The sequence below is a fragment of the Salmo trutta genome, chromosome 21, assembly GCF_901001165.1.
Source record: "Salmo trutta chromosome 21, fSalTru1.1, whole genome shotgun sequence".
In the NCBI taxonomy this organism is placed as follows: domain Eukaryota; kingdom Metazoa; phylum Chordata; class Actinopteri; order Salmoniformes; family Salmonidae; genus Salmo; species Salmo trutta.
In genome coordinates, this window is record NC_042977.1 from 32,667,639 (window position 1) to 32,680,706 (window position 13,068).

A 13,068-nucleotide genomic window follows, 5' to 3' on the forward strand; every position below is an offset into this window, starting at 1 on the left:
AAGTGTAGGCTTATAATGAATCTTTTGCGATTTTGATTTGTCAGCTCTCCCAGTCATATTCACCAAAGATCTGCAGAGCCAGGAGGCTGAGGAAGGGGGTAGTGTTACCCTGCACTGTGAGCTCTCTAAACCTGGAGTCCCTGTAGAATGGACGAAGGGGGAGGTGGGTCTTTGCCCCTGTGCCAAGTATGAAATCGTCCAGGAAGGGCACAGCGCCAGACTAGTCATCCACAGCTTAGACTCTGAAGACTCAGGCAGCTATACTTGTGACAGTGGCGACCGGAAAACCACAGCAAACCTTTCTGTGAAGGGTAGGCTGAGAGAAAACTCTTCTGGTTTTAGCTGTGTATGTTGTCGGGAAAGAAAATCAAACTTTCCCACATGTATTATACATATTTTGTGGTTTGGAGGCACAATTCTGCCCTCTAAAAGTTTCTCTATCTCACCTCTCCCAACCTACATCATTCCTATCCCCCTCTTGCTTTCCACAGCCCTGCCTGTTTACTTCAAAACCCGACTACAGAATCTAGAGTGGGACGCAGGTGAGATCGCCATCCTCCGCTGTGAGATCACAAATCCTGGGGCCAGCGTTGTCTGGAGCCGGGGCGACAGGGTCTTGGAGTCTAACAACAAGTATCAGCTGAAACAGGAAGGTGCCATAGTGAAGCTTATCATCTATAACCTACAAGGGGCTGACTCTGGGGAGTATATCTGTGACACGGGTTACCAGAAGACCTCATCCATGCTCACTGTACAGGGTAGGGGACAAGATGAAAGTCTGCTACTGTCTTCTGACATTCTTTTCAATCATTCTCTCTCTCTACACACCTCTTGAATCATGGCACCTCTTTTAATTCACTCTATCCCTACCACCGCTTTCCATCCTGAGTGATTCCCACAAGACTAATATCACGCAAGGCTTTAGAGGACCAAAGGTCTAAAGAGCAGAGAAGTAAAGATTGTTGGGATCTTCATACATTTCCTGATTCACCTACTGCTTCCTATGTCTTTCATATCCTTCACACACCTTCACACACCTTCACACACCTTCTTCTGCACTTCTACCTTCATAACCATTCCACCCGAGTGCTCTGCTGTTAAGGACAATGATCTGTCTCACACTTCCACTTCTTCTGTCTTGACAGGAGCAACCTTATGTTTTGACAGTTGTCTCTGTATTGTAACTGTATTGAGTGTGTATGGTTAGGTGCCTTGTTTCTGTTGTAATCTAACCATGTACACCCATATAGACACTAGTGCTCCCTTAGAGTGAGATTCGCATCTAAGCAGTAACACATAACTGGCTTTTTAAAACAGAGCTGGAGGTGACCATAGTGAAGGTCTTGAACAGCTGCTCGGTGCGCGAGGGGGAGGACGTTCACTTTGAGTGCCATCTGTCCCACGAGGATGCCAAGGGGGTCCAGTGGAAGCTTGCGGATGTCCCTCTGCAGAACAATGAAATGAATCTGATCCGCAGCCAGGGCAAGGTGCACAGCCTCACCCTCAGGGGGGTCACCCAGGCCGACTCGGCCACAGTCGCTTTCACCGTGGGCCACCATACCTCCACCGCCAGCCTGACCGTCCGAGGTAAGGGGTGCATATACTTAGTCCAAGGTTAGGAGTATACAGTATATAGTCATATGCTGTACATAGTCTGAGGTAAGAGATACATCTGCTGGCAATCAGCCCCAACCTTCTCCCATTGTACCCCAATACCAGGATCCATTCTGTCCATTCCAAATCCGTTTTATACCCTGAACGTCCAAGGTAAAGGGTACATATACTGTATAGTCTGAGGTAAGGGGTTATATAATATATGTATGACGCTAATCACTGACTTTTACTAGACCTAACCCTTTTCCATTGTACCGCAATACTTGGAGCCATTCTGTCCATTCTTTCATAGATTCTTCATGTCTTTTATCTTCTCTTATCAATAATGGATCTCTCAATTCATGTTCATCTTGTTGTGGAGATCGATTATTATAGCAGTGCATGCCATTGGTAGGCCACTTGTTAATTTCTCTCACATTACAACATAGCAAGAAACAAGAAACCTCCCCGTTTTTGTCATTTGCTATTTGAAACCTGCAGTGGTTAATGTCTGTTTAGCAAATGCTTTTAAATGTTGTGTTGAATGTTTCCTTTCAAGATATTGGATGTGATTGGATGTCCGTCCCGTCCGTGTCCACTCCCTAAACCAGGTAACATCTCCATCAATCTTAACCTGGTCTGTATCTATCTTGCTGTGTCCCCCCAGGGGCCCCTGTGGTGTTCAAGAAGGAGCTGGAGAGCCAGGAAGCAGTTGAGGGGGGCAGTGTCTCCCTGACCTGTGAGATCAGTGCTGAGGGCAAGGTGACATGGAGAAGGGGCTCCGTGCTCCTCACCCAGGGGGAGAAGTATTCCATGGAGCACACAGGTTCTACCTACATCCTGATGGTTCACAAGCTGAAGGTCGAGGATGCTGGAGAGTACACCTGCGATACCGGGGATAAGCAGAGCACGGCCACCCTGACAGTCAAAGGTAATGGAGCCTCTGTATTCACATCGGTTTCTCGTTTGCTGTGACTCTACAATATCGTCTGCTTTCATTCAGTGTGCCAACGGACTAAGAACTTCCATCTTAATGCCAAGGCAGCATCGACTCTTCCTGGGGTCCAACAAAATTAAGGCAGTTATACAATTTTAAAAACATTACAATACATTCACAAAAGATTTCACAACACATTAAGTGTGTACCCTCAAGCCACCACTCTACTACCATATATCTACAACACAAAATCCATGTGTATGTGTGTGTACAGTGCATTCAGGAAAGTTTTCAGACCCCTTGCCTTTTCCACATTTTGTTATGTTACAGCCTTATTTTAAAAATGGTTACATTACATGTTTCCACATCAATCTACACACAATAATACAGAATGACAAATCAAAAACAGATATTTAGAAAATGTTCAAATTTATAACAATAAATATCACATTGACATAAGTATTCAGTCCTTTTACTCAGTACTTTGTTGAAGCACCTTTGGCAGCGATTACAGCCTTGAGACTTCTTGGGTGTGACGCTACAAGCTTTTCACACCTGTATTTGGGGAGTTTCTTCCATTCTTCTCTGCATATCCTCTCAAGCTCTCCGTCACTGCACAGCTATTTTCAGGTCTTTCCAGAGTTGTCCAGGTTCTGAATGGGCCACTCAAGGACATTCAGAGACTTGTTCCGAAGCCACTCCTGTGTTGTCTTGTTGGAAGGTGAACTTTTACCCCAGTCTGAGGTCCCGAGTGCTCTGGAGCAGGTTTTAATCAAGGATCTCTGTGTACTTTGCTAAATTCATCTTTCCCTCGATCCAGACTAGTCTCCCAATCCCTACCGCTGAAGAACATCTCCACAGCATGATGCTGCCACCACCATGCTTGACCGTAAGGATGGTGCCAGGTTTCCTCCAGACGTGATGCTTGGCATTCAGGCCAAAGAGTTCAATCTTGGTTTCACCAGACAAGAGAATCTTGTTTCTCATGGTCAGAGTCCTTTAGGTGCCTTTTGGCAAACTCCGAGTGGGCTGTCATGTGCCTTTTACTGAGCAGTGGCTTCCGTCTGGCCACTCTACCATAAAGGGCTGATAGGTGGAGTGCTGCAGAGATGGTTGTCCTTCTGGAAGGTTCTCCCATCTCCACAGAAGAATTCTGGAGCTCTGTCAGAGTGACCATCGGATTCTTGGTCACCTCCCTGACCAAGGCTCTTGGTTTTTGCTCTGACATACACTGTCAACTGTGGGACCTTATATAGACAGGTGTGTGCCTTTCCAAATCATGTCTAATCAATTGAATTTATCACAGATGAACAATAAAGTTGTAGCATACAAGCATCTCAAGGATGATCAATGGAAACAGGATGCACCTGAGCTCAATTTCTAGTCTCATAGCAAAGGGTCTGAATACTTATGTAAATATGGTATTTATGTTTCTATTTTTAATACATTTGCAAAAATGTATTAAAACCAGTTTTCACTTTGTCATTATGGGGTATTGTGTGCAGATTTATATAAAACAAATATAATAATTATCCAATTTAGAACAAGGCTGTAACATAACAAAATGTGGAAAAAGTCAAGAGGTCTGAATACTTTCCGATTGCACTGTATAGTGCGTATGTTATCGTGTGTGTGTATGCATGTGTCTGTCCGTGTGTGTCTCTTCACAGTCCCCGCTGTTCCATAAGGTGTATTTTTATCTTTTTTTATCTGATTCTACTGCTTGCATCAGTTACTTGATGTGGAATAGAGTTCCATGTAGTCATGGCTCCATGTCGTTGTGGCTCTATAGCAACCAGTTTTAGAAGTATAATCTGTGAGTAAGCATAGTTGTCGAGGTAACAATAAAATGTTTGTTGATCATGAAATGTAGGTTTCATAATCAATGTGTGGTTTTATGTTTGAACCACAGTCTATTTGCCGTGTTGGGGACTACTGCATGTTGGTTTTGTTTTCATATTCAGACCTATACTAAGCTATTGTGTCAGAGATCACTTTTTGCATATACATATGTCTACAGTACCTTCCTACACGTTAGCCATTACGTAGGAAGTGAAAGTGTGTTTTGTGTAATATTGTACTCTTTCAATGAGAAGTCCTAAACATTGAGTTGGCAGAAATAGTTTCACTAATATCCATGGTGTCTCCTGGAGTGCAAGTGTCCATCCTCTTTAGAACTCACTTTTAAATCGGGATACCAATGTTGGTGCTCTAATGTTGAGTGTTTCACCTTAATGAATCTCCTGGGAAACCTTGACCCTGGGAACCTTTAAATCTCTCACTCCCCCATCATCAAATTCATTCGCCTCCAGAGTCTGTACGCATCACTCGGGAGCTGCACGACATCACAGTGACCACCGGGCAGGATGCTGTCTTTGCGTGTGAGTTGTCCCAGGAGGGCGTGACCAACGGAGAGTGGTGGCTAGGGGATAACCTCCTCCAGAACAACGACCTGAACCAGATGACCTTCCAGGGCCGGGTGCACCGGCTGACACTGCAGATGGTCACCACTGATGAGTCAGGGGACGTGGCGTTTGTGGTGGGCGAAGAGAAGACCGTCGCCTGCCTACTGGTGGAAGAGAAGCCCAAAGGTAATGGAGATGTTAACGGAGACGTTAAAGATGGCCATCTAGTCCTCACCCTTCTTCATCTCTATCTTCCATCAAACAGCATTGGAACAACCTCTGTTCATCTGCTGTGCACCATCATCCATTCCATTCTAACCTTTCTTTAGACGTGTGTTGGCCATCCTCCTGGCTTTTCTTTTTATAGCATCTTTGTCTTTAAAGATACTATAAAATGAAGTTGACAACAAGATGGTTGTCACTTACATAAACATATCACTTTGCTAACTTCAGTATCAATTTGAATATCAATTGAGTGATGCACGCCTAATAGACATAGTCTTTATGGTTAGCATTGGCGGCATTGTAGACCTGTGGAAAAAGAGCCACTTTAAACACTGCCCATAGAAATATCATACAAGTTTGACATGCATGACATCTGACACTCAAAGTGCATTACACTGTATGTACTTAGCTTGGGATTTCCCATATCTACAGTGTTAATCCTAGAGAAGCCTCATGACACAGTGGCCCTGGAGGGTGAGACAGTCACCCTGTCCTGCACCGTCTCTGACCCCACGGCCACTATCAACTGGAGCAGGAATGATGTTGCCATCAAAGCAGGCCTCAAGTACGATCTGCGGAAGAATGGAGCTCTCATGCAGCTCCGTATCCACAACCTGGAGATGGAGGACTCTGGAACTTACTGCTGCGATACCGGGGATGCACAGTGCACCGTCACATTGACTGTGGAAGGTAAAGAATGATGCTGCCACTTGAAAAGTTTGGACCCTCTACACTGCATCTAATGGGTACTAGAAAATAGTCTCCTAAAATTGAAGGCTCAGGATCAAGAATAACTCAGGATGAGTTCCCCCACAATACTGTTCTTAACTTGCTTGCCCTCTACAAACTATCAGGCACCCAGTCTTCCGTCAACATACAACAGAGCCATCTTACGCCCCTGTCCACCATGCCACCATCGTCTACACATCTTCTATTGTCTGACACTGATGTCATGTCTCCTACTTCCACCAGGTGCCCCGGCATTCTTCCTGAAGGAGCTGAAGAACAAGGAAGCCCAGGAAGGCGACGATATCACTCTGCGTTGTGAGCTCTCCAAGGCGTGCACACAAGTGGAGTGGAGGAAGGGAGGCATGGTCCTCCAGGCTGGTAAGAAGTATGAGATGAGGCAGGAGGGCTGCGTTCAGGAGCTCCGCATTCGTAACCTGGAGCCAGAGGACAATGGCTACTACACCTGCGATGCTGGAGACCAGCTCACCACGGCGTCGGTGGCAGTGCAAGGTATCATGTCACAACTACACCATCTGTCCCTGAAAGGGTTCATTTCTGTATCGTTTTTTCATTTCTCTAGGATCAAGGAATTAATTTCTAATAGTTTATGATACACTTGTTGAAACCACAAAGGCTATTGTATGTTTTTCAGCAAGTTAAAGATGATCAGTTGTAGGAAGTAATTGTAAATTAAAAAGATGTAAGATTTATTTGTTTACATAGACAGTTTCCAGTCTTGATTGAAAACAGATGGTTAACATTTAGTGGAACAAAATGTATATTGTATCATGGAACGTGTAGGGAATAAATAACCCAGTGAAGTGAGCAAGGAGGCTTGTCCTCTTAAAGTCAAAGTTTAAATGAGGAATGAGACAGGTCGAAGTAATCTTTATTATCCCATAGGCTGGCATTGTGAGTTTGAGGTGAGTTGTGTGAGTGGCAGTAGCTGAGTGTCTGACTGTATCTCCACTACTCTGCAGAGGCAGAAGTCCTCATAGTGTGTGGTCTAAAGAGCACCGATGTCTTTTTGGGCGAATGGGCCACCTTCTCCTGCCAGCTGTCCCGCGGTGTGAGGCCCGGGGGGGTGCAGTGGTGGCTGGACGGGACCCTTCTCCAGGACAGCCCCTCCAGCGAGATAGGGCTGAGCCAGGGCCACGTCCACACCCTCACCCTAAAGGACCTGGCCCCAGACGCCTCTGGCACCGTCACGTTCAAAGCCTGCAGCCTGGTGTCCTACGCCAAGCTCTTAGTTAAAGGTATCAGGGAGGAGGAACTAGAGGGATTGAGAGGAGGAGGAGAGTGACTTCTAAAGATCCAGCTGTGTTCTCCAGACCTTGCAGCATCAATGCTCATAATACTCAACATACATATGTGTGATTAGATATAATATTCAATTATGGTATTTATCTGTAAGTGACCACCAGAGCATTTTCACCACATTGAGAGTACACTACTATTTGCACACTTTCTGTCTAAGGCTAATGTTAATCTTGACAGTATTATGCCAGTGTCCTCAAGAGTTCAAAGCTCCCTGATTCAGTAGTGGGAATGACTAGTTCAGTAGCTAAGGTCTTTTTGTGCCTCATCCATGCATGCTTCCATGCATGAGCATACATTTGACTCATTTCACTAATAGAGTTAGAATGAGAGTTTTCAGGCTGCATGCTTTTGATAAGACCAAAACATACAAGATGGTGCAGCAGTAGAGGATGTTTCCACCAGTTTCTTAGTAATATGGAGCAAGAGCAATGTTATCCAATGAGGATTCACACCCATAGTTACATTGTGTATCTATACTTTTAGCTAATAATAGCAAATGGTACGTAACAGTTGTGGTTTACAGAATATCTAGTTGTAATAGAGTAGGACTGGTGGACATATTTTGATAATTAAAGGTGTAATATGCAGAAATCGCACCGTCATTCCTGGTTGCAAAAATGTGAATAGTTCGCCTAACTTCAGTTTGTAGGTAGAGAATCATTGTACCATCTAAAGCACTTTCAAATACATTTTCAATAACCAAAAATAATGTGTTTGAAGCTGGTTTACAAAACCGAAAGTAAAAGATGCAAAACAAAACTTAAGAATGGTAAGCGTAGAAATAGAGCACATAGAACAGATCTACCACTTCTTAGACTTGCTTTCAATGAAAATAACAGATCTATAACTCACATTTATATGTGAATTTGCTCGGGTCACCCAAAAATGTACATATTGCAGCTTTAAGTATAGTTCTAGGAATCATCCACTCTAATCTTATCCAACAATTATAGAAATCATATCTGCCTACTGTAGTGTATTCACATTGAAATATATTACATATTATGTAATCTCTTTTGTGGCAGTATGTGGGATCTATGATTGCTGATAATAAGTGATGTGTGCACACAGGTAGTAATTAAGAAATAAAGTGTGCATTGTGTATTTTATGAACTTAGTTTTGATGCAGTTCTATGGGTACAGTGGGACAGATTTTACCTGTAAACAAGCTTTGCTGTTGTATGTCAACCTATAGAATCAGCAGTAGCTGGAAATTACAGTGTAGGGCAGTGCTGCTCCACCGATCCACCCTGGCCGGCCACTTTCCCTTACTTACTCTCACTCTCACTCTTCGCTTCACCTCCACCCAGCACTGCACCGCCCCGAGCCTGCAAGCACTAAAACTCTCTAATCCTTCCTACCTGTGCCCTGTCAGTCTGGCATCTCTATCCACCCGCTGGCATATCTCCCCTTTCTCATTGGTTGGTTAGTGGGCAGTAGTTGTGTCCAACTCCCCCTGCCTCTTGAGATGATTGGGCTTTTCACTCCCCCTTCAGTTTGGAGTAACAAAAACATCTGTCACAGATAAGTAGACATTCACATACTGTATCTAAGTGCATATTTGGCCACAGAGTGCTGCATCCATAAGATGTACTGTTAATCAAGGCACCTCTAAGGGCTTGCCACAGCAGCACACAACGCATACTAAGCCACCTCTGATACCACCAACAACTCAAACCATTTATCAAATTTCCCCCTTGGGGATCAATAAAGTTAACTCAATTCAAAGTAATATACATAAAAATACTCCAAGGTGTACTGGGGTGTTTATAAAGCCCAGGTATTGTTCCTTGGCATGTCGAGAGAGTGCATGTCAGTCATGATGACCTTGTCATATGACCCCTGCCCCCACTCTCAGACCCCACAGTAGAGGTGGTGAGCGAGATGCAGGACCTGCGGGTGGCTGAGGACAAGCCGGCTGAGTTCATCTGCCAGTACTCCCGGCCGGTCCAGGCCCAGTGGAAGAGAGACGGTCGGCCATTGCAGCCTGACGGCCAGAGGGTGGTAGTGGAGCAGGACTGGACCGTGGCTCGCTTGTACATTAGCCACGTGTCCACTGAGGACAGGGGGAGATACTCCTGTGAGGCAGAGGGGACCTGTGTGGTTGCCTTACTGGAGGTGGAAGGTGAGCTTCTCTCCGTTTGGAAAGAGCACCTTGCTATTCTACCCTTCCCCTGAACTTGTAAAAATGTTCGTTGTTGTTTTCAATTATGATCAGCAGATAGCGATTTCAAGTGGGTCTTTTTTTTATCCTTTAATTTATGCCATCTTTCCCCACACCCCTCTTTAGCAGGCAAGGCAAAATGATAAATGTACATGACTTCTAAACCATGAGACCTGATCAGGAAAAACTCTGATCAAATAGGGCACTTGTTTCTCATGGTCAGGTCACATGCACAGGAAAAACTCATGGCCCTAGTGTGAAAATGGGTATCAGAAAACAAAGCATTGTAAGATTCACCAAAGACTGCATTGACGTCCCTGGCAGGTCATTTCATGCATTATGTGTGTCCAGCAGTTTTGGCAGGTTTTCATTGTGAGGTTCCGCTTGAATAGCAGCAAGTGTCAAGCATAAAAAATCCACTTGACCTACAGGCCACCGTAAACCTGAAAACCCCACAACAGCTTGTCTTATGACACATTCTCCCCTCTCAGTCAAAGCTATTATTTTACAGTAAACTGCCCTCTCCCTGCTTCCCTCTCCTCCCGTACAGCCAAACCCATTGAAATCCTACAAGGCTTGGAGAACATGGACACCATTGACGGCGGGGAGGCCCTATTCGAGTGCTCTATCTCTCGTTGCGAGATCAAAGACTGCCGCTGGCTGATCGGGGGCAAGCCGGTGAAGGAGTCGCCCACCATGGAGATCGTGTCCTTCGAAAGTGGACGCCGCCACCTCTTGCTGCTCAAGGATCTGCACGTTGGAGACAGCTGCAAAGTTACTTTCCAAGCCGGCACCGCAACAACCTCCGCCATGCTCAACGTCAAAGGTGTGTCACCCCAATTAATGTCCAACTTACAGTGTGTTTGTTTGTCAATTAGTCACTCCATTTAATGTCCCCTTATGTTTGTTAGTTCCTGTTTTTTCTGGAAACATAAGTCTTAGGCCTGGTCTACTGGTGGAAATTACATACTACAGATGAAAATAAGGAAAATCTGCCTGCAATTGCTATAGGAACTGAGACTAGCATTAGTTTCTGTATATGTAACAGTATTGTGAGTCTTGAGTTTATGTTAGGCATTATTTGACATGGATTTTGTGTGAATAGGCTGGCAGCTGGATGTGGTGAGTGGTCTGGAGGATAAGGTAGCTGTGGTGGGAGAGACTCTAGAGTTCAGCTGCATGCTGACTGAGCCTGTGCCTGAGGCGGAGGTAGCCTGGTACTCTAACGGAGCCGAGCTAAAGGCTGATGACACCTGGGGCATGAGGGCTGACGGCTGCTCCTACCACCTGGTGCTTAGACAGGCCCCAGCCATGCCACCACAGGAGATCACCTTCGCTGCCAGGGACGCCATCTCCATGGCCAAGCTCACCATCATCAGTAAGTGTCTGAACAGCCATTTTGGAATCAATAATAGAAGCGTTCTCCAGGGAAGTGATTCTCAATTCTGTTAGATCCATTCGTCTCTCTTTCTCCTATTCTCCGGTGTTGCGGTCTACATTCAGAACCACATTCCTGTTCATGTTAAATACTGTTGAAGTTATATGGCTACAGGTTAATCTGCCTCACCTAAAGCCCATTCTGGTGGGAAGCTGCTATAGACCACCAAGTGCACAGTATCTGGATAATATGTGTGAAATGCTTGATAATGTATGCGATATCAACAGAGGTATATTTTCTGGGTAATTTAAATATTGACTGGCTTTCATCAAGCTACCCACTTTAAGAAAAAGTTTCAAACTGTAACCAGTGCCTGCAACCTGGTTCAGGTTATCAGTCAACCTACCAGGGTAGTTACAAACAGCACAGGGTTGAAATCATCAACGTGTATTGTTCACATCTTTACTAATGCTGCAGAACTTTGCTTTAAGCAGTATCCAGATCCATTGAATGTAGTGATCACAATCTAGTAGCCATATCTAGGAAAACCAAAGTTCCAAAGGCTGGGCCTAATATAGTGTATAAGAGCTCAAACAATACGTTTTGTAGTGATTCTCATGTTGATTATGTAAATAATATTTGCTGGTCTGTGGTTTGTAATAAAGAGCAACCAGACGCTGCACTTGACACATTTATGACATTTCTTATTCCAGTTACTAATAAGCATGCACCCATTAAGAACATGACTGTAAAAACTGTTAAATCCCTGTGGATTGATGAGGAATTTAAGAATTGTATAGTAGAGTGATAAGACAAAAGTTATGGCAAATAAGTCAGCAGAACCGAATGGCAAACCTACTGCAAATTAAGAAATCATGTGACAAACTGAATGAAAAGAAGAATAACCTATACTATGAAACAAAGATGAATGATAGTAAAAAGCTTTGGAGCACCGTAAATGATATTTTAGGCAAAAAGGCAAACTCAGCTCCATCATTCATCGAATCAGATGGCTCATTCATCACAAAACCCACTGATATTGCCAACTACTTGAATGATTTTTTTCATTGGCAAGTTTAGCAAACTAAGGCATGACATGCCAGCAATAAACACTGACACTACACATCTATGTATATCTGTCCAAATTACGAAAGACAAGCATTGTAATTTAGAATTCCGTAAAGTGAGTGTGGAAGAGGTGAAAAAATTATTGACAATGACATGCTACCGGGGTCTGGATGGAAAATAGAGGATCAATATTACCACTCCTATTTGCCATATCTTCAATTCAAGCCTACTAGAAAGTATGTGCCCTCAGGTCTGGTGGGCACAAAAGTCATTCTGCTACCTAAGAATAGTAACGCCCTCATTACTGGCTCAAATAGCTGACCAATCAGCCTGTTATCAACCCTTAGTAAACTTATGGAAAAAATGATATTTGACCAGATACAATGTTGTTTTACGGTAAACTAATTTACAACAGACTTTAAGCACGCTTATAGGGAAGGACAGTCAACAAGCACAGCACTTACACAAATTACTGATTGGCTGAGAGAAATTGATGATAAAAAAATTGTGGGGTCTGTTTTGTTAGATTTCAGTGTGTCTTTTGAAATTATTGATAGTCTGCTGCTGAAAAAACATATGTGTTATGGCTTTACATCCCCTGTTATATTGTGGATCAAGAGTTACCTGTCTAACAGAGAACAGAGGGTGTTCTTTAACATAATCCAGGTCAAATCAGGAATTCCTCGGGGCAACTGTCTAGGCCCCTTACTTTTTTCAATCTTGATGAACGACAAGCCAGTGTGTCTATGTACATTTGAAGTCGGAAGTTTACATATACTTAAGTTGGAGTCATTAACTCGTTTTTCAATAGTTTTAGCAAGTCGGTTAGGACACCTACTTTGTGCATGACACAAGTCATTTTTCCAACAACTGTTTACAGACAGATTATTTCACTTATAATTCACTGTATCACAATTCCAGTGGGTCAGAAGATTAAATACACTAAGTTGACTGTGCCTTTAAACAGCTTGGAAAATTCCAGAAAATTATGTCATGGCTTTAGAAGCTTCTGATAGGCTAATTGACATCATTTGAGTGTACCTGTGGATGTATTTCAAGGCCAACCTTCAAACTCTGACCACTGTTCAGTTGGGTTGTCAGGTACCACAAAAAGGGACTTAGGAAAATTACAATTGGTTTGAACACGGCAGCACGGCTAGCCCTTAAAAGTGCACAGGGGCGCTAACATTAATGATATGCATGTCATCTCTCGTGGCTCATAGTGGAGGAGAGATTGACTTCAGTACTA

General features: G+C 43.9%; 1 protein-coding gene across 20 annotated transcripts in view; it reads left to right on the forward strand.

Moving 5' to 3' along the window:
* The window catches only part of LOC115157190 (obscurin), a 91,074-nt gene that overhangs the window by 48,409 nt on the left and 29,597 nt on the right, over positions 1 to 13,068 (forward strand). For 8 of the 20 annotated variants that reach the window (XM_029705230.1, XM_029705228.1, XM_029705233.1 and 5 more), the window contains 11 exons: positions 45 to 311; positions 492 to 758; positions 1,318 to 1,587; positions 2,261 to 2,524; positions 4,843 to 5,121; positions 5,593 to 5,850; positions 6,133 to 6,399; positions 6,870 to 7,145; positions 9,068 to 9,334; positions 9,924 to 10,199; positions 10,479 to 10,751. In XM_029705230.1, the coding sequence (XP_029561090.1) occupies positions 45 to 311; positions 492 to 758; positions 1,318 to 1,587; positions 2,261 to 2,524; positions 4,843 to 5,121; positions 5,593 to 5,850; positions 6,133 to 6,399; positions 6,870 to 7,145; positions 9,068 to 9,334; positions 9,924 to 10,199; positions 10,479 to 10,751 (2,964 nt within the window). The remainder of the gene's footprint in view (positions 1 to 44; positions 312 to 491; positions 759 to 1,317; positions 1,588 to 2,260; positions 2,525 to 4,842; positions 5,122 to 5,592; positions 5,851 to 6,132; positions 6,400 to 6,869; positions 7,146 to 9,067; positions 9,335 to 9,923; positions 10,200 to 10,478; positions 10,752 to 13,068) is intronic. The other 12 variants (XM_029705241.1, XM_029705243.1, XM_029705244.1 and 9 more) reach the window with 7 other exon arrangements.